General features: G+C 30.5%; 3 protein-coding genes across 5 annotated transcripts; 1 reads left to right on the top strand and 2 right to left on the bottom strand.

Moving 5' to 3' along the window:
* Positions 1-7,446: 7,446 nt before the first annotated feature.
* On the top strand, positions 7,447-8,570 carry LOC137816247 (putative expansin-A17). The gene is made up of 3 exons (XM_068619323.1): positions 7,447-7,597; positions 7,742-8,063; positions 8,188-8,570. Exons 1-3 carry the CDS (start codon positions 7,465-7,467, stop codon positions 8,495-8,497), a joined length of 765 nt encoding a protein of 254 aa, XP_068475424.1. The 5' UTR covers positions 7,447-7,464; the 3' UTR covers positions 8,498-8,570.
* A 1,145-nt stretch (positions 8,571-9,715) lies between these two features.
* On the bottom strand, positions 9,716-13,746 carry LOC137814855 (uncharacterized). The gene is made up of 5 exons (XM_068617777.1): positions 13,613-13,746; positions 13,157-13,226; positions 12,934-13,051; positions 12,704-12,859; positions 9,716-9,991 (listed from the first exon to the last, which is right to left on the bottom strand). The coding sequence occupies exons 2-5, from the start codon at positions 13,162-13,164 to the stop codon at positions 9,827-9,829; spliced, it is 447 nt and encodes a 148-aa protein (XP_068473878.1). The 5' UTR covers positions 13,165-13,226; positions 13,613-13,746; the 3' UTR covers positions 9,716-9,826.
* Positions 13,747-14,685: 939 nt separating this feature from the next.
* LOC137814854 (protein phosphatase 2C 32) lies at positions 14,686-20,247 on the bottom strand. Of its 3 annotated transcripts, none has more exons than XM_068617775.1 (5): positions 19,864-20,188; positions 17,335-19,777; positions 16,435-16,548; positions 14,989-15,253; positions 14,686-14,911 (listed from the first exon to the last, which is right to left on the bottom strand). In XM_068617775.1, exons 2-5 carry the CDS (start codon positions 19,501-19,503, stop codon positions 14,796-14,798), a joined length of 2,664 nt encoding a protein of 887 aa, XP_068473876.1. In that variant the 5' UTR covers positions 19,504-19,777; positions 19,864-20,188; the 3' UTR covers positions 14,686-14,795. The 3 variants fall into 3 exon arrangements, with proteins under 3 accessions (XP_068473876.1, XP_068473877.1, XP_068473875.1); XM_068617776.1 differs by having other exon boundaries at positions 17,335-19,759; XM_068617774.1 differs by having other exon boundaries at positions 17,335-20,247.
* Between the last annotated feature and the right edge of the window lie 5,262 nt (positions 20,248-25,509).

Below are 25,509 nucleotides of genomic sequence, written 5' to 3'. Positions count from 1 at the left end.
ATATAAGCCAACAGCATATTTCAAATTATAAGATTGTTTGTTCAGATATTTCTGTAACGTAATTTATGCTTAGTGGTTACAACATGAACAACTTTAAAAAAAATCATTTAGCACATATAGCAGTGTAAATGCGAAGAAAAAAAAGAATGAATTAAATAATCATGGAAATTTAGGATATTTGTCTCGAACTTTTTTTTATCATAAACTGTTCAACACGTCTTTTTCGTAAACCTCGATTGCTCTATTTAACAACATCGACCAATTAGTTCATTATTATCCTTTTCAACAAAAAATTAAAAAATAAAACCCACACAAAAGCCATTATTATCCTTAAGAGATAATATCGAGAATCCATTTCAAAAAGCAATTTCAATAATCATCTCTCACCAAACCAAAAACGGTCCCAGCATATTCAAAAACTTCTAATTATCTATTTTTAGCCTAACTTTTTTAAGGGAGATATAATTATGGCATGTCTCACAGAAAAACTTAAACAAAAATTTCTAATTAAACTATGGATATATATGAGAAGGGAAATCTACATCATTTAAAGGCATAAAATTTCATATATATTTCTACATTAACTTACATCAGATATCCTCGTAACACAATAACCAATGAAATTGTTTATCAGTAGCAATTAATCTTTGAGACCTATTTATTAATACTGTTTAATATTCACAATCAAACAAACTCTCACTAGATTAATACAAAGGGTATATTTTTTGAAATTTTCAAAAATTAAATATTTTATAAACATTTTAATACATATTAGTTTATGGGGACGCATTAATTCAACTAATACCATTGTAGGTTGAGAGGATTTCAAAAAATAACAAAACAGTTATTCTTATCTTTTAAAGTTTTTTAAAGTTTTTCTTAAAAGTCTCTTTAAGAAATATGCTTGAAATAATGTTAATTTATATTCTTAATGTTACAAATTTATGTGTAAGGCAAATGCTTCCTACATCCAATCATTTTTAACCTGCATCCAACATATTTTTTTAATTTCCAAAAAATGCCCCTAATTCCGGAAATAAAAATCCAGAATTGAAAATAATATATTTCAGAAAAATAAATCTGGAAGTGATTATTGAGTTCCGGAAATAAAAATTCGGAAAAAAAAATAAAATTCTATTTCGAACAAAAAATCCAGAATTGAAAAATAATACATTTCAAAAAAAAAATCCAAAAAAGAAAATATTATATTTTGGAAATGAAAATCCGAAAACAAAAATGAAAAACTCATTCTGGATAAAAAAAAATCCGTAATATAAAAATTTTGTTCCGGAAAAAAAAATCCAGAACACATATTTTGGAATTTTTTTTAAGGACAATTTCGTCTTTTCTGCTGAGATCGGGTGCAGTGATATGGTGCAGGAAGCAATTGCCCATGTGTAAATATGGTTGTCGCTATTCAAAATTTGTGGGCATGTGTGAATGCATATTCACATCACTGGTTTTTTTTCTCTTGTAAGATTCGTTTAGAACAAACAAAAATGTTTGGGCCTTTCTTATTTGGGCCGCTGTGGTACTTCTAAACGCGTAACGGTTTTTAAGGGCTTTTGCTTCCTGCATTATATCAATTTTGAATATGGCACTATACACAGCTATGAAATGACTGAAATAGCCTCATTAGTTTTTTTTTAAAGTGTTAGGGTTGTGCAACTCCACTGAAGTCAACTCCTGCAAGCTATGTACTATGCTCTCTTTCAAATAAAAATTACAATAATGTTTTGAACATTTAAAGAATACATAGATTGTAGATACAAAATGTATAGTAAAGTAAACAATCTAAGCGATATTAAGATAATACTATTCATTAAATAAGAAATGGTCTTTCTAACAAGAGTTCTTAAGCAAACCTTTCGAAAAATATTTTATTACAAATACATTTAATTATATTCCTTTAGTTGAAGTGGAAGGATAATTTTGGTTTTAATGGTTCGATTTTGTTCTGCAATTTTGAGAAATAGCTTTAGTTTTATTGTTAATTTATCATCTAACTTTAATATGGGTCATGGTACAATAAATCTAAATACCTACGTAAATATTTAATTTTTGTAAGGTCAATAATTTAATATAAAATATTAAATAAATTACGCAATTTGTTAAAAGTAAAATAAAACAACAAAACATTATTAATCAAAATCATTAGACGATAATTATACTAAGTGTTCTTAATAACTTTTTTTTATTCTCCTTCTCACGGCTTCCAAAGTCTCTCAATTACAACTTGAGCTTCTCGTTACTAGATTGGTTGACTTGAACTATCTTTTGGCTATATGGGCTTGGACTCACTTTCGGTTATTGATCTTGGGCTTACTCTCTACTAGACTTTGACTCACTCTCGGTTGGATAGAGATACCTACAAGATGCTATGATGATAAAGTCATAATCAGTTTTAATCTTATAAAAAACATTATACTTACATGTTAAATAAATCGTCTATTTATAGTGTCTATTAGTAAACTTTATTAATTTTATTGAACTTTTACTTTTTATACATTACACTTTCTAAATGTATTTTTAATATTTTGAACTTATTCATTAAATTTTGATACAGTGTTAATTATTTAATTATTTTTCATATTTTTTTATGCTAATGCTCTTTCGACATAGCTAGTTGACTAAGAAATACAACATTAATAGTTGTATAAAAATAAATGAAGAAAAATTAATTATTTGAGGTGATTATGTATTATAGAATAACAAATGAATTTGAAATATATGTACCAATTTTTATAGATTAAATGACTTTTTAAAAGGATTCAAAATAAGAATTAATTAAACAAAATGCCATGTGCCATGTGACATTTGCCATGTGATGGTGCAATAATATATGGCATCAAGCCATGAACATATTTATACACTGATTATAGTTCATGTGTGTGAATGAAAGCTTCTTCTTGATATATAAACAAAATGATGATGGCATATAGTTAGGTATTGCATGTTACTACAACTATGAAAGTATTAAATATAGATGCACAATACCCATAATTTATTTCATTCTCTTGCATCTACCAATTGACTTTTCATATACTATATATATAAGTACGGTGCTGAAGTACATTCTATCTGTTTTTTTGATAACCTATCATTCAAATACCATTTATCATTGTAATATCAAAACATGTTGTGTGCTTCTGGGAATTGCATGTGCTGTACCATTCACGTACGGATATCTAATATCAATTTCCTTAATTGCCCCAACAATTCGGTTTCAAAACCTTATACCCAATCATTCGATAAATGTTTTCAAATTTAATTTTAAGAATAAAATAAAACTTTAGTTTTAAAACTACACTCTGATGTAATATTCTTTCGCATAATTAAAGATCCATCGATTCAACATAACTATTTTAGAAAATAGATCGTTTTGTTTAATTGGTTTCATAAACTTTTTGTATCAAATAGAGGAATTGATATAATGATATCAAAATCACTTTATAACTGTAAATTTTTTATTAGTAAAGTTATTGTGGTATTTTATATCTACTCACAATTCATTATCATGCATTTTATTATTGAAAAATTGTGTCGTATTTTGGTGTCCAGTTAAGTTATGATTAATCATATATAAAACATGATTTTCTTGTTAAAAACATGTAAATATAGAATGTTTAATTACTGTACCAACTCATTAGATTATATTAAAAATAGAACCTAAAATAACTAGACTATATATAATATTTTAATCCAGTTTAGTTTCAACATGTTGGTAATTGATATTAAGGTAAACTTTCTAGTTTATTTTTGGTTTAATTACCTTTTTCGTCCCTATATTTATAATAATAGTCAATTTGGTACAGTATTTTTTAAAAAATTCAATTTGGTCTCTAACTTTTTTAAAATGTATTCAAAATTATCTTTTATGTTAAATATCCCCAAACGGCGTTAAGTGGTACTTATGTGGCAGACACGTGTAAGTTACGTGAATTGTGCTTACATTACTTTGGTGAATACTGAATTAGGGTTTAGGTTATTCAAATTGGGGATTCCAAATTTTTGATTTAGGGTTTCTGATACGAGGATTGTTCCCCTAGTTGGATTATGTGGTGCGCTTCCCTGCTTCGATTCCATTCGGAGGTGTGCTCCCCTCATTCGATTCTGTGGTGCGATCGTGAGTTACAATGGTGAGCTGCGGTCCCATGGTCGATTTGGAGGAGCGATTATGTGGTGTAGTCCAGAGGTGGTGAAGGGACAGCGATTGCGATCCATACCGTGGTGTCGTTTTGTGGTTGTTCCTTTATAAGGTTAGTAATTTTTTACTTAGTTTGAGAGTGATTCTGTTTTTTATTACTTTTAGAGAACATATACAGAGTTGTTTATGATGTAGGGTCACTCGCACCACATAATCGAATGAGGGGAGCACACATCCGAATGGAATCGAAGCAGGGAAGCGCACCACAGAATCCAACCAGGGGAGCAATACTCGTATCAGAAACCCTAAATCAAAAATTCGAAATCCCCAATTTGAATAACCTAAACCCTAATTCAGTATTCACTAAAGTAATGTAAGCATCATCCACGTAACTTACATGTGTCTGCCACATAAGCACCACTTAACGCCGTTTGGTGATATTTAACAGAAAGGACCATTTTTTAATACATTTTAGAAAACTTAGGGACCAAATTGAATTTTTTAAAAACCACTGTACCAAATTGACTATTGGCTATAAATATAGGGACGAAAAAGGTAATTAAACCTTTATTTTTTATATAAAATAAAAAAGTAAATCTACACTTAATTTTTAAAAGTTAATTCACAATGCATTTAAATTTATATGTCTACAGAAGACGCATGTTACACATTACTTTTGAATTTATTGTAAATTTTTTTATAAATTATGATTTTCACTTCTCATACATTCAATTAATAGAGATAGACAAGTATATCTTTATTAAAGAGAGTCCTTATGTGAGCAGTTTTTTCTATCATTTATTCTCAATCTATTTCTTGACAATTCTTTTCTTGTCACACACTTTTTTATGACCAAAAAGTGAAACAATCTTCTTTGTAAAGACACAAACCCTATATATATTCAGTCTTTGGATTCATCCTTCTCACTTGTATCTACTTTTACAAAATTTTATAATATTCAGTTTTGATTGATATTGATGCATATATAAAAATAATTCATATTGAATCCTCACATACAATAATAGTCCCAAAAAATGATTTTTCGCATATTTATAAAAACTCTTTATCATTAAGAACATATATTATAAAGCAATTAACATTTCAGATTAGATATATTCCTAGCATTCAAATATATTGTTAAGCATTATCATTTAGTTCATATCCTTAGAAGTAATTTCCAGTCAAATGTAATGATCAAAATAATAAATAGTTAAAGCTTTGAAAATAAAATATTATAGATAAATATCACCTCACACTTCAAGAAAATTATTAAATAGGGACTAAAATAATTAGTTACTACTTAACTAAATTAGAGACGATTTTATAAATTAAAGAAATTATTGGTATCTAAAGTAGTTTTTATTATTAATAAAAATTTATAAAATAATTTTTAAATTGATATCTAATTCTTACCCACCAAAATTTTAGCTACTTATTACTTTATATTCTAAATTAGTCTATATTAGTCTTTTAGGGACTAATTTAAAATCTAAAATATTAGTAGTTAAAATTTAGGTAGCTAATTTAAACATCAATTTATAGATTATTTTATAATTTTTTATTAATAATAAAAATCACTTTAGATATGAATAATTTTTTAATTTCTAAATTAGTATCTAATTTAGTCAATATAGTAATTAATTATTTTTTGTCTCTAAATTTGATTGCTATTTAATGTTTTTTTGTAGTGTCAATACTTAAGAATTTGAAGAGACTAATCTCAATCCCAAATGGAAGAGTTAGTCACTCATTGGCCATTACAAGCATGAAAAACAAGAAAATAAGGTTCAAAATATTTATCCTTGACAGTTATCACCTCTAGGATTTTTTTTTTCTCTCTATTCTTCCAATAATGTATAGGATTATGTCTCATGTTTTTTATTTAACATAATTGGGTTTGAGCTAAGTGACATCTCATGCCAAGCGAGTTATTATTTGCTTAGGCGAGTTTGACGAGAGAAGTCAAACTTCACTGGAATGAACTTGTTTGGGCGAGTCCTGAGCAAGTTCCTCTAGAGTGATCTTACTTAGACGAATTTCGAACGAGTTTTCAATGTTCCAAATGTCTATTCTTCTCTTCTTCATTCCTCTTTAACTCTCTTATCTTTTTTTCCCCCTAAAATTCTAAAATTAACATAAATTTAAAAATAAATATTTTTATTTATATTATAATCATAAAATATTTAAATTTCTAAATTAGAGATTGAATGATAAAAAACAAAATTAAAGGTCATTCTATATTCAATTTCATTCAATGTACGTGGGTCCCATTCATTATTTCAGTGCGCGTGGGCTCCAGTCATTCCTTTTTTTTAATGCACTTTTCATTTAATGCAGGTGAATAAGGAAGCGTAAATGAGTTCTGGCAATCATGCAAACTGCATTTTATTCCAATAATAATAATAATAGTTAATGATACATCATATAATTTAATTACAAATTTATTTTTTATTATATATATTTATTTTTAAATTTATTACATTGTATACCACTTTTGGAGGTGTAAACCTATATTTTCCAAAAATAATTTCCTATATTGCACCTTAACTTAATAATTTCATAAACTGCAAAAGCAATTGATGCTTTAAAAATTAAAATAAACATTTGACTTCTTTATCTTATCATTCAACGAGATATATATATATAGTAATTTAATTATCAAAAAATAAACTTTCATTAATAAATTTCTAATTTATATATAGTAATTTAAATATTGTTCATGCATAATTATAAATTGAGCAACACAACTCTGATATAACATGTAAAATTTATTTGCATAACATAAACAGATATTATAAATTATGATTCTCATTTTTCATATATTTAATTATAATAGAAATAGACATAGACATTTACTTTATTTCATCCTCAATCTATTTTTGATAATTCTTTTCTTGTTAAATTTTTTTTATGACCAATAGTAAGACAAACTTTTTTAGATAGAAAAAATCCTATATTTTTAATCTCTTAAATTAACTTTTATCAGGTATCATAATATATATTTATATATATATATATAACATGTGAATATTTATTTTATTCAACTCAACATTATAAAATTAATTTAGATTATATAATTTTCTAAGATATGTGGTGTATGTACTAGGATTTTTATTTTTTTAATCAATACATTTAATAGACAATATTTAAGAGGAAACAAATTTGTTGGTCAACATTTCTTTTCCAATAATTTGAATTTCAACTAGCTGCTACAATGGACTAAAAAGTCCCCACTGCAGCTATAAATGATCGTAGTAATCTGGCATATTCAGCATCAAACTAAACCATCATTCCTTGTCTTGTCACAGAGAGAAAAAATGGAAAAGTTCATTATGAAGGCTTTCATATTGATTGTGGTGCTATTCACTACAGAACTTGGAGTAGCATCAGCTGCATGGTTGCAAGCTCATGCAACTTTCTATGGTGGGCCTCACGCCTCAGGAACAATGGGTAATTAATTACAATTCTCTCACTTTTTTCCTTCATCATCTCTCTAGTTCAATTGAAATGTTAAGTCCCAGCAATTAATTTACGTACAATGAAGTGCAATAGATAAATAATAATCACTATCAACTCAATTGTTTTCATTGGCAGGAGGTGCATGTGGCTATGGAAATCTCTACATAGATGGTTATGGTATAAGAACAGCTGCTTTGAGCACTGTTTTGTTTAATGACGGAAAAGCGTGTGGTGGTTGTTATACTATATTTTGTAACGCAAAAAAAGCACCCCAATGGTGCCTTAGGGGCACTTCCATCACTATCACTGCCACGAATTTCTGTCCTCCAAACTATGCTCTTCCTAATGACAATGGTGGTTGGTGTAATCCTCCTAGACCACACTTTGACATGTCCCAACCTGCATTTGAGACAATAGCAAAGTACAAAGCTGGGATTGTACCAATTTTTTACAGGAAGTATGTTTACATTATGTGATATATATATATATATGTCTTAACCATCTTTGTGCTCCTCTTATGAAAAGTCTTTAAATGACATCATATGAACTAAGTTGGGCTAACTGATATTCATATTATGCAGAGTTATGTGCAAAAGAAATGGAGGCATCAGATTTACCATCCATGGGAAAAACTATTTTGAATTGGTGGTTATAAGCAACGTTGGTGGAGTTGGAGAGATTTCTAGAGTTTGGATCAAAGCGTCCAAAATAAACCAGTGGGAAAGCATGACAAGAAATTGGGGTGCTAACTGGCAAAGCTTGAAATATCTGAATGGTCAGAGTTTGTCTTTCAAAGTTCAACTCGTCAATGGGGAGACTCGCACTGCATACAATGTAGCACCCTCCAATTGGAGATTTGGCCAGTCTTTCCGCACCAATGTTCAGTTCTGAAAATGAAAAAATTAATGTATCTATCAATATTAGTGTTTGACTCTTTAATAATTATTATTATAAATGTTCCATGTGGTTGTGGCTCAGCAATTCAAGTATTGTGATGAAGCCTACCAACTTTGGTCTCTATTAATTACATAAGTGAAGCATTGAAGTAATTTTGGCAGCTTACATTTTAATTAAGACGTAATTATATCTTAATTAGCATTTTCTGATAACTTTTATTTATTTTGAACACTGGTATAACACCAAACATCGAAATTGCTTCACAAGGGAAATCCATTGTTTACTTTCACAAGTGTAGTTACTTGCAGAACAGCACGTATGTATTTGTTGTTCATGAAGACCTTTAAATTCTGTAAATTAGGTGTTGGTTTTTAAGGAGAGTACTAGGTATTCTATTTATGTAAGAAATTAGCTCATTAGAAATTAAAGCATAATTAATATGCAATAGAAGATCTTCATGTAACGTCTCACTAATAATATCTACTGTAATTTTGGATCGTCTAATGAATTTTTTTAATAATTAGTTTGTTTTGTTATGAGAATTACTGCTTATGTATTTTTTTCATTACTATTTATTAATTATAAAGATATTTGTTCTATAAGTAAAATCTTGCATCTTCAATATAAAGTTGATTAAGATTTGTAACTTATAATTATATGAGTGAGCAAAATTACTAAATTGTAATATCTATATTAGAGTGAATTCTCTTCTGAACATACTTGCACATAGTGGAAGTATATTAAATTTTGCGTGTGATTATATTTTATTCTTTTGTTTTTGTTTGTGCGGTGTTTTTGTTTGTGCGGTAGGTCTTGGTTAACTTAAAATAATTGGACAATTATTTAGACGCACAACAAATATTCAGTTCTTTTTACGAGAATAGATATTAATGGAAGTTAAACTATGTAGATAATAGATGATGATTTTGTCAATCCAACTAAAATTAATATAGATGGCAAAATTTTATTTTTAACATTTAATACAAGTATATGTTCCCAATTCAAGCTGGAGATTATTATTAAATTAGAGTAATATAAGTTAATTCACTTGTTTAGAGATGATATATAAAAAATTAACTTGGTTAAAATCAAATTATTCTAGATAAGTTTTTTAAAGAAATTATCATCAAAATATTATCATATTATGCATTATAATCTATAAATGGATTATTGCAAAAAATATTTACATTATTAATATATTTTAAGTAAAAATAAGAAGGAATCAATGCCTGTTTAAATTTATTTTAAATAATCTGAATGAAAATAACCATGGCAATTTTCACAAACCATACAGAGATGTAAATTTGATATGAATGGCATCCTTTATACAACAATTAGTTGCATTATCTTGTGTCCATTGGATTCTTCATCACCCTTCTTCATTTCTTTCTGCTTCATATTGGGAGGTGGTGGCAATGTTTTCGTCACCAGCTCAACTATTTTGGTCACCTCTTCATCTGGAAAACGCCCCTCACAATACTCTATGAACTGTGTAATCAAAGTCAACAAACTGATTAATTACAGTTTCGGAAGGGTAGCTATTCAAAAAGTCTAAACATTTAAAAGCGCCTAACTCGAGATTTAGACTTAGAGATAAGAAGACCCTCAAAAGAAAATTATTATCAAAAGCAACACAGCCCTTTAATTTTTAGGCTTAACAATTCAAGCTTTCTATTTTTTATGCACAGTAAAAATTGGCAGACTAGCTAACCTGATGATTACAACCTCCTTACTCCTTAGATAAACACAATTAATCAGGAGTTTACATGTTCAAAACCAAATTTGACAAAAATATGATAATCAGCTACAGGGCTAAAAAAAGTATACTCCTTAGAAAAATGTTATTTTGATTCTAGTCTGTACAAAAATAAATTAACAATTTATAGTCTTTCATTTACTTTTAGCCATCAAAAGTAAACCCTATACGGAACTACATTTTTCCTAATGAATGAGTGGTTTTTAAACAAAAAATTTATAGGCACTGAACAAAAATCCAAAACTTTAGAGGGACTAAAAAGTTCATTAATCCTTCTTAATATCTTAAGTTTGTAAGTTTTAAACCCTGCATATAGATAAAGTAGCTAGTCTACACTGACTATGTAAAAATATTTTATACCGTCATCTAATTTATTATAAATTATCGTGTATAATAAATTAAAAATGTCTAATAATATACTCCACCATCCTCTTAAATGAATGAACAAAGCTTGTGGTATGTAAAAGTTCACGAAAGTAGCAAAACAGGAAGATTTAAAAACTAAGAAGACTGAAATCCTCTGACCACTAGCATGTGTTTCAAACCAACATGGAAAAAATTTCCTTATAGATCTATGCAGCCTTATCCTCGTAAATGGAGAATGGAGAGTATGTTCCCAATATTTGAACCTATGACTTCTATAGTTCACAAGGTAACACCTAACTTTTCGATACAGTTCACCCTCTAAAATTCACTAGCAGGTCTGTATATAAGTTGGGACCAAAGAAAGTTAAAGTTAAGTCTAATATAGTCTGCATGCTTCCAACTAAGATATCATTACAGATTTCCAGACAAAAAACAATTCGAGAATGCATAAAAAAATATAAATGGTTAAAAAATCATTCAAAATTCTATTGGTTATTACACCTAAGATGTGAATTGAGGAACGACCAACTACTCTTTCTTTTTTTATCATTCTAAGTTACTAATAATGCAGGGACTATGTTTCCAAACTGGCTGATCTTACCAGTAACAGTTTCTCGTAAATTATATTTTGATATTATCAGAGCGAATTAGTTATGAGAAGGAAAATATAAATTATGCTATAACAACTGCTAATTGTCAGAAAAAATTTTGTTGGTAACAGAGATAAAGTTTTCATGTCTCAATTCTTGAAACACTTGTTTAAATTGAGTGGCACTACTCTAGCCATGAGCACGGTGTCCCACCCACAAACAGACGGACAGTCTAAGGCTGTCAATTGTTGCTTAGAGATGTATCTCTGTTGTTTCACGTATAACAATTCAAAAGCTTGGTCTAAGTTTCTGTCTTGGGGTGAATTCTGGTATAATACATCATACCATCTCAGTACAGGTATGCCCCTTTTCAGGTTCTGTAGAGCACCCTTGGGACAAATATGTCTTCAATTCAATTCCACCGATCCCTTAGACCTTCGAGAAATGCTCCAACAAAGAGATCTGATTGAATCTCAGTTAAAACAGCATTTACTGAAGGTGCAGCACAATATGAAGATAGGAAAAGAGGGATGTCGAATTCAAAGAGGAGAACTTGGTATTGGTTAAACTGCAACCATATTGACAAAATTCTATGACCTTGAAAAGAAACCAGAAGTTAGGAATGAAGTATTTTGGACCATTTCCTATTGTGAAGAAAGTAGGCCTTGTTGCTTATAAAGTGCATCTGCCAAATCATGCCAAAATTCATCCAGGTTTTCACTGTTCTCAGCTGAAACCTTCTTATGGTGACCATATTAAATCATCTATTCCTTTAAGCATGACAACTAATGAAATTGGTCCAATTCTGCATCCTGAGGCCATTTTGCAAAACAGGATTATTATCAAAGGTGATAACGAAATTCAACAAGTGCTGGTTCAATGAGATGGTCTTGAGGAGAGACATGCTACTTGGGAAGACTGGTTAGCTTTCAAAGAGGCATATCCTGATTCCAACCTTGGGGACAAGGTAGGTTTTAATGGGGGCGGCAAAGTTATATCAAAAAAGGGTGCAAGGACTGAAGTGGAAAATTGTCCTCAATATGAAAATTCTGTTAGCAAGGTGGGACAGCTGGCAGAAGGGTCAAAGGACACGGAATGCAAAACTGTTAGGAGAGAGTGAGGAATGTATGTTTGCAGGATTATCTATGGGGCCCCAACAATATATAAATCATAAGGAGTAATGAAGGGCGGTGTGTGTGTGTGTTCACTCTACTTCTTCTCTCTATAGTATATATTTAGCTGATTCTCTGTAATTGCTATTCTGATTAGCATCCTTTACATAAATAACAAACAGAGAAGTTATTCACCAAAGTTGTGCCTCTTCTTCTTTTTTTTCCTGCCTCGTTCTTGCTTATAATATCCTCCCTTACACAATAGTTCATACTTCAAAGCTAAAGACAACAACAGAAAACACATTCCAGAGCTAATAACTTCTAACCAAATGGTTAGGTGTAAACTAAATTGTAAAGTTAAAATTTTGATACTTACAGGAAATATTTCAACTTCAGCAGCTGGCCTAGTGTTTAATATGTTCAGAACCTCAGACTTTGCTAGGTCATGACGTTTAATACTTGTCAAAAATTCATTGATGCTCTCTCTTGTTTGATCAGAAGCAGCAGTGTCAACCAAATAATCATAAACCAGCTAGATATGCAGCAGATTCAACAACCAATAAAACTTATAAAATATTGCCATCTATTAGAAAAAGCAAATCTAACCTTGTATTCAGACTGCGCTACTTTGGCAATTACCCTTGTTGGATCCTTTGAAGCTCCTTTAGCTCGTAAGAAATCAAGGACCTCAAAATTTGTGAGTGCTCCAGCATTGGCCTCCAAGCTATGACAGTTAGTAAACATCAACCATATGCAAACAGATAAGAGAAAGGTTCAACTAAAATTAGTGTATTAATTTGAAAACAAACAAAAAATGGTGGAAACATACATTTTCATTTGTGATGTGAGATACTAGAGAGAGAAAAGGAAGTGACAAAAAGAGAGTGTCTCCTTTGCTTCTGCAATAAACCAATACACACAATTAAATAATTGAACTTTCACAAAATACATCCTAACACAGTTTAAATTTAACACACGATTGATTGGGTGTGATTAAAACAATCCAAACGTTGTGTCCCCGTTCCAAAATAAACAATTTTTGGCCAACTACCCTAACCCCCAATCAAAGATTTAATTTAAAGCCAACTAAAAACAAAACAATTACAATTAAAAATAGTTAAGAAATGAAAAATTGATAAATTGGAAACACAAATGATAAAGAAAAGGAATGAGTGCTCAAACACTTGCACTTTCGGTAGAGAGCAAGCTCTGACTGGAAAATTGATACAGAGAAGAAAGAAATGCACTTTCAACTTAGTGGCCCTTTCGAATCACACTAACTTACACTTTCTTCTCCGTGAAATGGATTTCGAGGAAAACTACTTGTGGGATTTGGAGCTCCTTCACTCGATTGAAGCTCTGGTACTAGTTACCTCTTCTACCCATCAAATAATATGCGGATATAATAATTATTTGTGGTTTTAAAAAATATTTATCAGTGTTTGAAAAAAATATTATTTTGGTTCTTGCAAGTATTTTTTTTACTTTCAGTCTCGTGAGTTTTTTTTTACAGTGTAAAAACTCTAATTGTAGATTTTAATAACACGAACAGAAGTGCTGAGACAATAGAATTAGTAAGCGTATGAACCAATAGGAAAGTGAGAAGAGATGAATGTTTTGAGATGGCTACCTTGTACAGAGAGGGAGGAGGTTAAGGGCAAATAAGTAGATGCTAAATCATGTGATGGTTAAGCATTAACAAAATTTCAATTTAAATTCAAAGCAAATTATAAATAAGACATCATCCATGGTGTTTTGTTACTTCGAAACCAAATATTCATCTGCCACAACAAAAAATCTACTTCATAGTTTGATGTCTGGTCAAATAAGGTTGATCAGTCCAACAGGTTATGCATATCTTTTTCACCTTGTACCGGTATATTTCTTATCTCAATTTTCTCTCACTATGTTTTTTTCTGCTTCATAAAGTATGTGCTTGTTATATGGTAAACTCTTATTTCTTTAAGATTGTTAGCCTTCACAAATCTAAGTCCAAGCATTTATGACTTGAAAAGATTTATCTTTGGGCCCACGAGATTGAAGAAGGAGAGGTAGAGGGTGGTGTGAGTCAACATTTACGTGTCCAATTCCCAATTAAGTATCTGCCTCGTCATCCCTCCACAGCCTCAGTCAACTTCAAATTTATCCACGTCTTAATCTTTCACTTCACAAATTCATTTCAAATAAAGCGACAAAATAGTTATTCTTTCAGCAAATCTCAGTATATATTAATCATTTTACCAAAGCCTAACTTTTTGAAAGAAAAAATGTCACTTTTAAATTGACTTCTGAAAATGAACTGGTCAAGCGAAAAGGACTGGTTTGATAAAAGGGTTTCGTTGAAAAATGAGAGACTAATTTTGATTTCTAAAATAATTTTACTTCTTCTAACCCAAAATTGTTACATTATGAAAGGAACATGCAAAAATGAAAGAGTCACATTTTAAAATTAAAATATAAAAAAATGATTATCCGGATGATCTCCAAATCCTTCCCTCCAAGGAAACGACCATAAGAGAAACATCATCATGATATTTTCGGCGATCTCCATGAGGAATATCCAGCAATTCATGAAAATCCATTCCTGCAAAAATCTTCATCGTCAAAAATGAATGGCATAATAATAATGTGAGAGTAGAAGAGAGCATAGGTGACACTGACCATTTTTTTTTGCGGCACGGAAGAGAAGCTCTGCTATAAGGTATTGTGCAGGATCGCCTTCGGGAACATTTTCCATGAACCAGGTGACATGGGCAACTACCTCCTCATTGCTGAAATATTGGTAAAGCCCATCAGAGGACAGCACCAGGAACCGATCGCTTGAAGAAAGCCGGTGGTGAACCACAGACGAAGCACAACTTAGGTAAGAACCATTGCCCACATAATCAACTCGAAACATCTTCAGTAGAGGTTCGTTAAAACATGGCTAAATCATACAGTTTTAGTTAGAAATGGTTTCAATGAATAACAATAAGTATTCTTCATTATTTATCGTCATCATAAAAAAAAAGTAGTACTGTGTCTGTAAAAATATGAAAAGAGAAACAAAGTAAAAAAGAATGACTTGTAGTGCAAATTGCAGGAATAATATAAATTGAAAACAAAGTAAATAGACTGAAAATGCAAAGACTTCATTGAGAGAAGTGGTTGGAAACATACACTCAACTCGTTACAGAAATAGTCATTGATGTGTAAGGTGTTACAGGGGGTTTGGTGTAAGTGCCTCAATAATGATGAATATCTACGAGTTTTTTTGTTATATAAACATGTACTAGCCAAAATGCAGATGTAAATTATTTTCAGAATGTGAATTATCATAAACTATTCTATCATGAACTTCATAATATCAAAGTCATAAACTCTGCATCTCTGATATCATACTACAATGAAGGCCCGAAAGTTGGTCTTGTAACTACTAGTAGGGAGGAAAAAAATAGCTGTACAGAATACTGGCGTGATCACACAAACACAAGAGAAAGATTCAAATTCAGTCATACACAACATGCATAAAGTAAGTGAATGTATAACGATGCATACCATAACTAAGTTCAACATGCTACCTCTATATTATTCTTTAGGGTCAAATCTGTCACTGACCATCAGTAACAAACTATACTAAAAGTTTTAAATGAAAAGCGAAGGTAAAAGAATATGATTTATATCTGACATGTTTTATCTACCCTTTAAAGTAGATTACACTTGAGAAGTCAAAATATAACTAATTCACAATTGACTCCATCTTCTGCTTATCCACCAACTCCTTTTTTGGTTAACACTTTGACAGTTAAATGAGAAAATCAGATAGTATGATGAATTTCTAATAATGAACAAGAAGCCTCTTAATATTCATTGGAGATACTTATTCTTGCAAGAGAAATGTTTATGATTTTTCTTTCAAGAATACACACATACATATAAAAGGAGACAACTGAATTTGAAAATATTTACATTTTTATGTTCAAAATCTGAAATGGTAATTGTCCATGTTATGGAAAAGAAAAAGGGGTATGAAGTATGAACACGTGTGGAATCCCACCAATAAAACTATGGACAAAAGGACTGGAGCAAACTAAAATTCAGATAGCCAAAGTCAGAAGATCAACTGACCCTCTTCAGGAATCCAGCACCAAATGCTCTGGTCACTTTTAATTGTCCTTTCACTCGATCATTAAATATGGCCTGATTATCATCAGGGTGTTCTGCTCTTATTCTAAACACTTCCTGCGACCAGAATTGAAAAATATTGGTCAAAACTATTTTAACAAATGCAATAAATTTTTCTTTCCAGTAAAGATAAATATTTCAATGTTTGCATAAGGTGTTACCCAATCCTTCCCAAAAATCCTAATAACTACGATTTTTTGTCTTGAATTTCAGAAAACATCGAATATAAATAATAAGAAAATCGCACTGGACCTTGACAACTGTATGCTGTATGTGTAAGTACTAGACGTAAAAATAGGCAGAGTTTGCCTACGGATAAAAGTAGGTAAAAATATGCTAGGTCCCAGATCTTCCTGATGAAATATGAAATACGAGTAAATGAGATTTAAAAAAGGTGATTCTAAATAAAGTACTTTGAATTCAATATGTAATATTTGAAAGACTGAAAATATTTGCTTGAATTATTTTGTTAGATAACTCAGTTCAAAATTGGAAAAAAATCTGACCGGACCTGATCCAGAGAACTACACCTTAACACAGATTTCTCCATTTACAAACTATATCTTCTCAGTTTTTATAAAAGCAGGAAAAAAAAACACCCTCTAGCAAATGCCAATGACTATTCACAAATGGGTTTCTCATATAAATTCAAATTTGAGCATTCACAGGTATTTAAATACGAAAAATAGTTAAAAACACATGTAGAGACAAGATAAATCAACAACATATGCATGACAATTCAATAAACCATGTAAGACTAGCTGATCACAATTTAGAAATAGAACATTTGACTGTAATATATTAACCTATAGTTCATCAATAAAAAAGGAGGAGGAAACACACCTCTTCTATACTTGTGCTGTGATCTGTAGAAAGCTGAACAGCCCTCATTTTCAATCTGCACATGGAAATCTCTCGATTTTTGTTTATCTTGTTAACATGCTTGTTTATATTGTGCACTGGGGACTCCTCCGAAATTCTGTCCAGCTCCATGCCTACTAATGACTCTCTAGAACGATTTCTATGCCTCATGTCATCTTTGACGAGACACAGATTAGGATGACGATCATTTGGTCGTTCTTGAGCCAAAATGGCACGACTATCTCCTAGGTTCATAACATAGACATCTTGATCCTTCATCAGCATCACTAAAACACATGATCCCATTAAGGCAAGCTCTGGATTTTTATCCATATTATTCTCCACCATTTTCAAGTATGCCTCTTCTGTTCTTTCAAGAGCCCGAGCCATTGCTCTTAAAACTGCATTATGATCTACTCCAGACTTGCATATTCTAATGGGTCCTGAGGATTCCACTAATTTCTTGTCAAAACAAGTTTCCTCCCTATGCCAATCATAACTCCAAGGAAAAAGTTTCTTTCGTAAGGACTTCTGTTTCCTGTACATTTTTCTGATTTTTGAACCAATAAATGACTTTCTAGTACTCTGCCTTTGTCCTGAAACAGAAAAGGGAGCTATAGGCTCTAGGTTAGTCGAACTAAACTCAGGGCCTCCATTTTCCCCTGAAGTAGTAGGACATTCATCCTGGTGTCCAGATCTATCCTCTTTACCTTCAGATGAGCAGAACCTCAACTTCCTTTCTTGTGTTATTTCAGCAGGAACTATAGAATCCTTGCCTTGTTCTGACACTTGTTCATTCCAAGATTCCATCTGAAGTAGCTCATAAAGTCGCAAACTTCTTCTGCCCTGTCCACTCAATTGTCCAATTGGAACAGATACAGGAGCAGGATGGTCAATACTGGGACTTCCACAATTTTTCTTTTCAACATTTACCTTAATTTCAGCATTTACCTCCACTATCTCACTATTAGACGACTGATCCTTGACCATTATGGGACAAGAAGTTTCTGTACAGCAAGAACTTTCTTCAGTTGAAATGTTATGACCATCAGGCATTTCCTCCCTACCGCATTCTAGAGCAACTACATCATTTCCATTATTAAGGACTTCAGATTTAAGTGGATCAACAGGATTATCTTCATAATCCCAGAGCAACCCTTCTAATTCCTTGTCTATAAACTTATAAAGATGACTCATCAGAAAATCAGGTGCATCTGGTCCACTAAAACCATCATATATCCCAATAAACAACCACCCTTGTTCTTCAGAAAGCACAACATGAACCCTATCTTCACCGGCCTTACCATGAGCCCACTGCAAATTTTGTGTATGTTTATACTCCAATTCGGACGATCCAACTTCAGTACAGTTTCTAGAAACTTCAGACCGAAACTTCGCCTCTTTGGAATTCCAAGCTAGTTGAGACACCGGATGAAGGAATAACCGCTGCACCCAACTGACACCCATGGAGTGCTTGGAAAAAGTCCGAGAAAAAGTGTTTCTCATAGGACCACTCACACTTCTCATGAGGCGCTGGAGGTGTGGCCTTCGGCGACCACGTGCAAGAGGGGCTGAGAAGTTGGACTTGTCAGTGGCATCAAGAGGTCCTGACATCACTCCCTTCTCTATCGGCCCAGACATGAAACCACCACCCTTATCCAATGGACCGGAAGCAAATCTCTCCAATGGTCCCGACATGAATCCATTCAAAGGTCCAGAACCACGGGGAACAGGCTGCAAAGGGATTGCAGCAAACGACGAGGTTCCCTCAAAGGATGCTGCAGGCTCTAGAACATCACTAGCAAGTAGAGCATTCTGGTTACCAGTCCTGGCAGTGGAAACATTGGCACTAACCGAAGCACCCGATATTGTCTTGAATGTGGTTTCCGAAACATTCTTGCCAGGCCTCTCTTCAATGCTCTCATGCCTAAATGAGCCACTCAATGTCTCGGAATCAAGGGTGCTAGAATCAACAGTGAACCTCTCAGAGTTTGACGGGGTAATGGCAGGAGATTCAAAAATAGAAGGCCTCACATAACAGAAAGAGTGGCCTAACCCTTCATCTAATGGCTCTAGAAACTCCAAATCAACCCCACTCTTGCCATTAAACGGCACCAAACAGCCAACAACACGAGAAGTGCCGTTGCCCATTATTATTATTCCAACAAATGCAAACACCCCTGACACAGAGATGCCAACACCACAAGGTTTCTGAACCTAAGCACCATTACCGGATACAAATACAAACCAGAAGAAAACCTAATATACCCCTAATTATTAAACACCCCATGATTACACATGTCATCAACATGCACCATCATCATCATCGTCATCAAATTCCGAGGCTGAAAGCGATGCGACCCATTTGCTGCTTCGGGATAAAGTAACATAAAAAGAGGCCAAAACACTGTCCTACAAAGTGGGTCTGAATCAAAAAACAAAATCCCTCAAACAGCGCCAAAGGGGTAAAGCAGGAAACACAGTTTTGGTTGGAAAATGTTGCGATCTAACCTGGTGGACAGTGGTTGAGAAACAGATCTAAGAGCTGGAAAGAGGGTGCTGTGAAAGAGAGATGAGGGGCGAATAGAGAGGCAGACCCATTTCAAAAGAGAGAGTTTTTTTCCTTCTTCGGCGCGGAATCTGACAGATGAACATGGAGGAAGGCGTGGGCGAATTGAATCATGAACGAACGGCGAGGGGCTTCTGAGGGGAATTGAGAAGATGTGTGAAATGGAGTGAGTGTGTGTTTGACTAACCGTGGAGTGCTGAGTGAGGGAGAAGACAAGAACAGCAGAAGGATGAGAGCAGTGTGGTGTGGCCTTTTGTTTTTCTATCCAATTTTAATTCCTCTTTTTAACTCTTTTACTTTCCTTTTCCTCACCTAAACAATAAATTAACTATTAATGCCTCATAACATCTTATTATGGATATATAAAACCTTCTAAAACTATTTTACATCATCCTTTAATCACAAATCATTCTTAATCTCTCACTTTTAAACCACTTATTGTAAAATTATAAATTAATAATATCATTTCGTCATGCACATAAGGCTTAAATATGTTACTGGTGGGGTGGGTGTGTGTGATCTATTCATTTTATTATTTTGGTTTTTAATTTCAGCTTACCATGTTAGTCCCTGTAATTTTAATTTTAATTTTAATTGTTTTAATGTTATTGTTAGAGATCCATAGTTAAATAATATATAACATGATGACATTCCAATTCATGACTCATGTGTCATAATAATATAATGTAAACTCTTACAAGAACTGCAATACTAAATTATTTTATCACAAAAATCAAAATAATTAAATGAATGTGTTACAGAAATTATTTAGCATATTTAGTATAAAATTATATTTACAAAACAAATATTTAATTTTTTCATCATATTTTTTAATGATGTTATGTCGTTTATACACAAAAGTATCTTCAAAAATATATAATTTTTATTTACTTAGTTCTTAATTTTTGTTTGTCACTGAGATATATAACACCATGCAGACATTATGTATTATGTTATTACTTAAAAGACATATCCCACCCAACATTCAAATCTAGAATGTGAAAATTTATATTACAATGACAAAACAATCCAATTTTATATAATAAAAATTACAATAATAGAATAAATATATCCAAAAACAAATGACTTATTTAATATAAAACTATTTACCAAATTAATATTTATTATTTCAAATGATAATTCCAAAATATTATGTCATTTATACCCACAAATATTTTTCTGGAATTAATATTTATATAATGTTATTTATTTTATTAAATAAAGAAGTACAAGTTTTAATATATATATATATATACACACACACCGCCCGCGTATCTATAATAATAAAAAAGTTAACATTTTTAATTGTTGTGAAATTTAACATAAACAATATAATAAATATAATAAAGGATCCACTAACTATTTCTGTTCACTTACAAAATTTTAACATTAGAAATAGAAATATTTTGTATTAATAATGTTAAAGCAATTATTTTTTAGCAAATAATGCGTATATTGAGAGTATAAAACATTATAATAAAATTATCCAATCACAAATATTGATGTTGCCATGTATGAATGTATGACAAATATGATTTTTTAACGAATACGTTAATAGTGGTATATACTAATTTTATTAACTAAATTTTTTTTATTTTTTATACAGGAAATACTAAACCTAGAAAAAAAAATATTAATGGTTATTTGCAATGAGTGTAAAAAATATCAATAAAAAAACTTGACGACTTAGATATAATTAAGTTTATAATAAATTTTAATATTTCTAAGTGACTTTGTTTAAAATATTTATTATATTATTGAATATCTAAACTTTTATATTTTTTAATTGAGTTCTTATTATTTATCAAAATAATATAATTTTTATCTTATATATATCCTTATTTACGTGTTTTCACAAAGAAAATAAAAATATATAATTAAATTTTAAATGTTTTATTATTACAAGTATTTTTAATTTAAATTCTATTAAAAATATTATTTGATTAAATGTAAAAAAAAAATTATAGTTTTCGATTGAGTTTCTCTGTTACTTTTATTATTGTCAAAGTGAATTGATATGACTATTTGATTTTGTAAATTCAAACTACAAAAAATAATATTATGCGGTAGAAATAATTAAAATTTCTGAAATTAATTATTGAATTATCCAAGTCTGTAATGTTAAATGGCTCACCTTATTTATATTGATGAGAAATAATTAATTAAAAAATTAAATAAAAAAATTAAACATTTAAAGGAATAAATTTTTTTAACGAAAAATCAATTGAAAATACTAAATATTTGAGAGATACTTTGTTTTATATTTTTTATATAAAGATTTGTAAACAATGACAATACATTATAACAACTATAATAATCAAGTTGACGATAGAAACAAATAATAAGTACTTAATTAAAAAAATACAAAAAAAAATTGAACACTTAATAAAATAAATTTGTTTGATAAAAAATAATTAAGTTTACGAGTAACTCCGAGTTTAATTAAGCATGTATAATAATTAAACATGTATAAAATATAAAAGGAGAGTTTTTACAAATAAGTGCTTAGTCAAATAGACAAGTATATACAGCATAAAAAAAATCATTATCAGTAGATGAAATAGTTTCTTAATGTGATTTTAAATAATGATAGATTTCTTATATTCATAATTTATGGTTGGATAATAATATAAAAAAAAGTGTATACACATTCATTATAAAATTAACTAAGTCTATAATATATTTTATTTCTAGATGCATGGGTAACAACTCACATTTTATATAATTACTTCAACTCTCTCTTTAATATGCGAGGATGACTACTGATAATGTAAAATAGTCATTTATATTTTTAAGAGCAATTAAAAAATAAATATATATTTTTTATAATATATCTTTTTTCTTTTATACTATATTGTACCGGTCGGATTCGGACAATCGAATATATGAATTAATAGTATAAGATAATAAATATGTGACAAGAAAGTAGTTACAATTAACGTTGAATAGGTCAAAGGCACGTCGAAACACACTTCCTTAATATTAAGAAGCCACTACACATGTATTGGCAACCGGTTATCTCGCTTACGCGAGTGTGAAGACTCAAGTCAACCTATAAAAGAGATTTTAGAAAGGAGAAAAAGGTACGTTTTTACTATATAAAAGGACATACTAATCACTAGTACTGACTTAAGCGTCGGAGTGCAATCGCAAGTATCCCACCGACCGACGAAACGCGCGCGAGAGTGAAAGACTTTAAAAAATAAAAGAATTACTAGCACTACAGAAGATTGTGTATCGAGTTGATCAATATTACTTTGTCCTCGTCATCCACACATATATACGAATTTATACGAATTTGATACAACATATATATTTTTATGAAAGAGTGCGTAAATTAGTTGTTGAGGAAAGCACTAATTTAATAACAAAAAATACACTTGCTTTTTGTAAAAAAAAAATTCATCCATAAATACTCTGTGATTAAAAAGTTATATCATATAACATAATTTGTAAAAACTATATATGATAAAAAAAAATGTAACTTTAGTCCTTGGTAGTATAGTAGTAGGAGTAGATATTTGGTTTGACTATGAAGAAATAAGAATAAAAAATGGAGGGTCTCTTTCATTGGGTTTAGGAGGTAAATTAAATACAAACTTTAAATAAAAAATATTACAAATTATTGGTACATGTATCACCACTTTATATATAAATAATTTTGATGGAATAGCTTATATAATAGTGTACATATTTTGGTCCGAATGATTGCTAGTTTTTGGTGCCGTTGAAGTCAATAAATTAGCTATGCCCCATCATCACTCTCATCAATGAAATTGGATGGGTGGAATCCAGTGGGACATACCCAATAATTTTTTAACATCGCTTTTCTTTTCTCATATTCTTTCAAACACTTATTATTATTTGTACAATATTCATCAAATAAATCATTTATTCTACACATTTATAAATATCTAATATACTAAATACATCTTTTAAAAAAATCAGTAAACTTGAAGTGAAAATAAACGTGTAGGTGAGGTATTTTTCATTGTTTGACATAATTGGAAAATAGTTTCCTAATTATAGACAAGGACCGATCAATCCGAAAAAGTTTGAAAAGAAAAATCAATGATACTCTAATTTTCTATTTCATGACTTGTGGCTTCGTATTATTGAGAATGCATTAGCCACGTAAGTTGTTTAAATTGTTTACCCTGCCACTGTTCCTCATTAATTGTAAGGCCCCAATGTTGGGGCTACATTTTTGTCTCACGTATAAGGTGAAAACAAAGTCTTCTGAAAAAGTCTTCAAGTTGCAAACTTGTAATAACCATGTAAACCTTTTGCTTTTGCATGTTTTCAACTCACAATTTTGGGATAACTTTTGTTCACAAGTTTGAGGATAATTTTTGTTTTTAAATTATTAAATGTTCTTGTATAAAGGGACGTAACACTTTTTGTTTGATTATGCTTTTTTTTCTCCGTTCTTTGTTTTCTAGAGAGAATATTTATAAAAAGTATTTCAACTTTAAAGTATTTGATATAATAAAAATGTAGTAGTGACGTATATTTATCTTGATTGTTATGTCTATTTATACGATTATGATGATAACTATGTTATTATTGAATCGAACATACAAATCATATTTAAGGATGTATTACCTAATTTTTCTTGTTTTTATCGTAAAGTATTTAAACATTGTATGTCAGATATCGAGATATTCCGAAACTATCCGATGATACATTAAGTAAGTAATTTATTTTATAATTATTTGAAAATAAATATTAGTATTATTTGAAAGAAAAAGAATAGTAGGAAGAATTAGATAAAAAAAGTGAGGGAAAAGTGATTCCCGAAGAGCATAGGCACCAACTTCTCCACAATAACTAGTAACCAAACCCACTATGCAGTGTGCAGTGACGATGGATGACCCAAACTCAGTGCCTATCATTTCAAACCTTTTAACTATTATTATAAAACATCCGCTGACTTCAGGTTTCGCCATATCACGTTTTACGCTCTTAAGAATATTTTTTTCAACGATACCTTTCTTTCTGCTAACTAACAAAATGCATTATACTTACTGCAACCTTCTCTTTTAAGCATCTTACAAATACCAGGTCTCATCATATTTTGCATCATTGGGGTTAATACAAATTTACTTTAACAAGGTCGATGTTCTGTGGAAAATAATGAGGTGAAGAGGAAAAGTAACGAGAGTACAAAACCAAAAATTAATTAAGGAACTAAGTAAACAGCTATGTTACGGATTGATGGTGTAGTTTCTTTTATGGTTGTCACATTAATGTGATGTGATAAAACAAGTTGCCTACACTTATTAAAGGCAGTGATTTCAAGTGACTAAGTAATAAATGTTATCACCAATAATAGATTAAAATAACACTAATAATAGATTAAATTAACATAGAGAATTTAAAGAGTCTAATTGTAACATATCTCTTGTTACACTTGTATTATCTAATATATGACTTCCAAATATATATATATATATATATATATATATATATATATTTTTTTTTTTTTTTCTCACTTTTTAACTTATTGAGTTTTTCCATCTACAATATTCTTTCTATTTCTGTAACACAGGTCCTATTTGATAAAAAAATAGGGTAAGTTATAATTT

The sequence above is a fragment of the Phaseolus vulgaris genome, chromosome 1, assembly GCF_000499845.2.
Source record: "Phaseolus vulgaris cultivar G19833 chromosome 1, P. vulgaris v2.0, whole genome shotgun sequence".
NCBI classification, from domain to species: domain Eukaryota; kingdom Viridiplantae; phylum Streptophyta; class Magnoliopsida; order Fabales; family Fabaceae; genus Phaseolus; species Phaseolus vulgaris.
Note: the sequence above shows the minus strand (reverse complement) of the source record. Positions and strands in the feature narration are given on the sequence as shown.

Excerpts from the sequence above, each read along its gene's own strand:
- LOC137816247 (XM_068619323.1), top strand. The coding sequence starts at position 7,465 with ATGGAAAAGTTCATTATGAAGGCTTTCATATTGATTGTGGTGCTATTC. Across the intron at positions 7,598-7,741 it reads TCACGCCTCAGGAACAATGG|GAGGTGCATGTGGCTATGGA; the intron begins GTAATTAATTAC and ends TTTCATTGGCAG. Across the intron at positions 8,064-8,187 it reads GTACCAATTTTTTACAGGAA|AGTTATGTGCAAAAGAAATG; the intron begins GTATGTTTACAT and ends CATATTATGCAG.
- LOC137814855 (XM_068617777.1), bottom strand. Across the intron at positions 12,860-12,933 it reads TAGCGCAGTCTGAATACAAG|CTGGTTTATGATTATTTGGT; the intron begins GTTAGATTTGCT and ends CTGCATATCTAG. Across the intron at positions 9,992-12,703 it reads CTGAAGTTGAAATATTTCCT|TTCATAGAGTATTGTGAGGG; the intron begins GTAAGTATCAAA and ends TTGATTACACAG.
- LOC137814854 (XM_068617774.1), bottom strand. The coding sequence starts at position 19,503 with ATGGGCAACGGCACTTCTCGTGTTGTTGGCTGTTTGGTGCCGTTTAAT. Across the intron at positions 15,254-16,434 it reads GTGCTGGATTCCTGAAGAGG|CCATGTTTTAACGAACCTCT; the intron begins GTCAGTTGATCT and ends TGTATGATTTAG. Across the intron at positions 14,912-14,988 it reads CCGTGCCGCAAAAAAAAATG|GAATGGATTTTCATGAATTG; the intron begins GTCAGTGTCACC and ends AGATTTTTGCAG.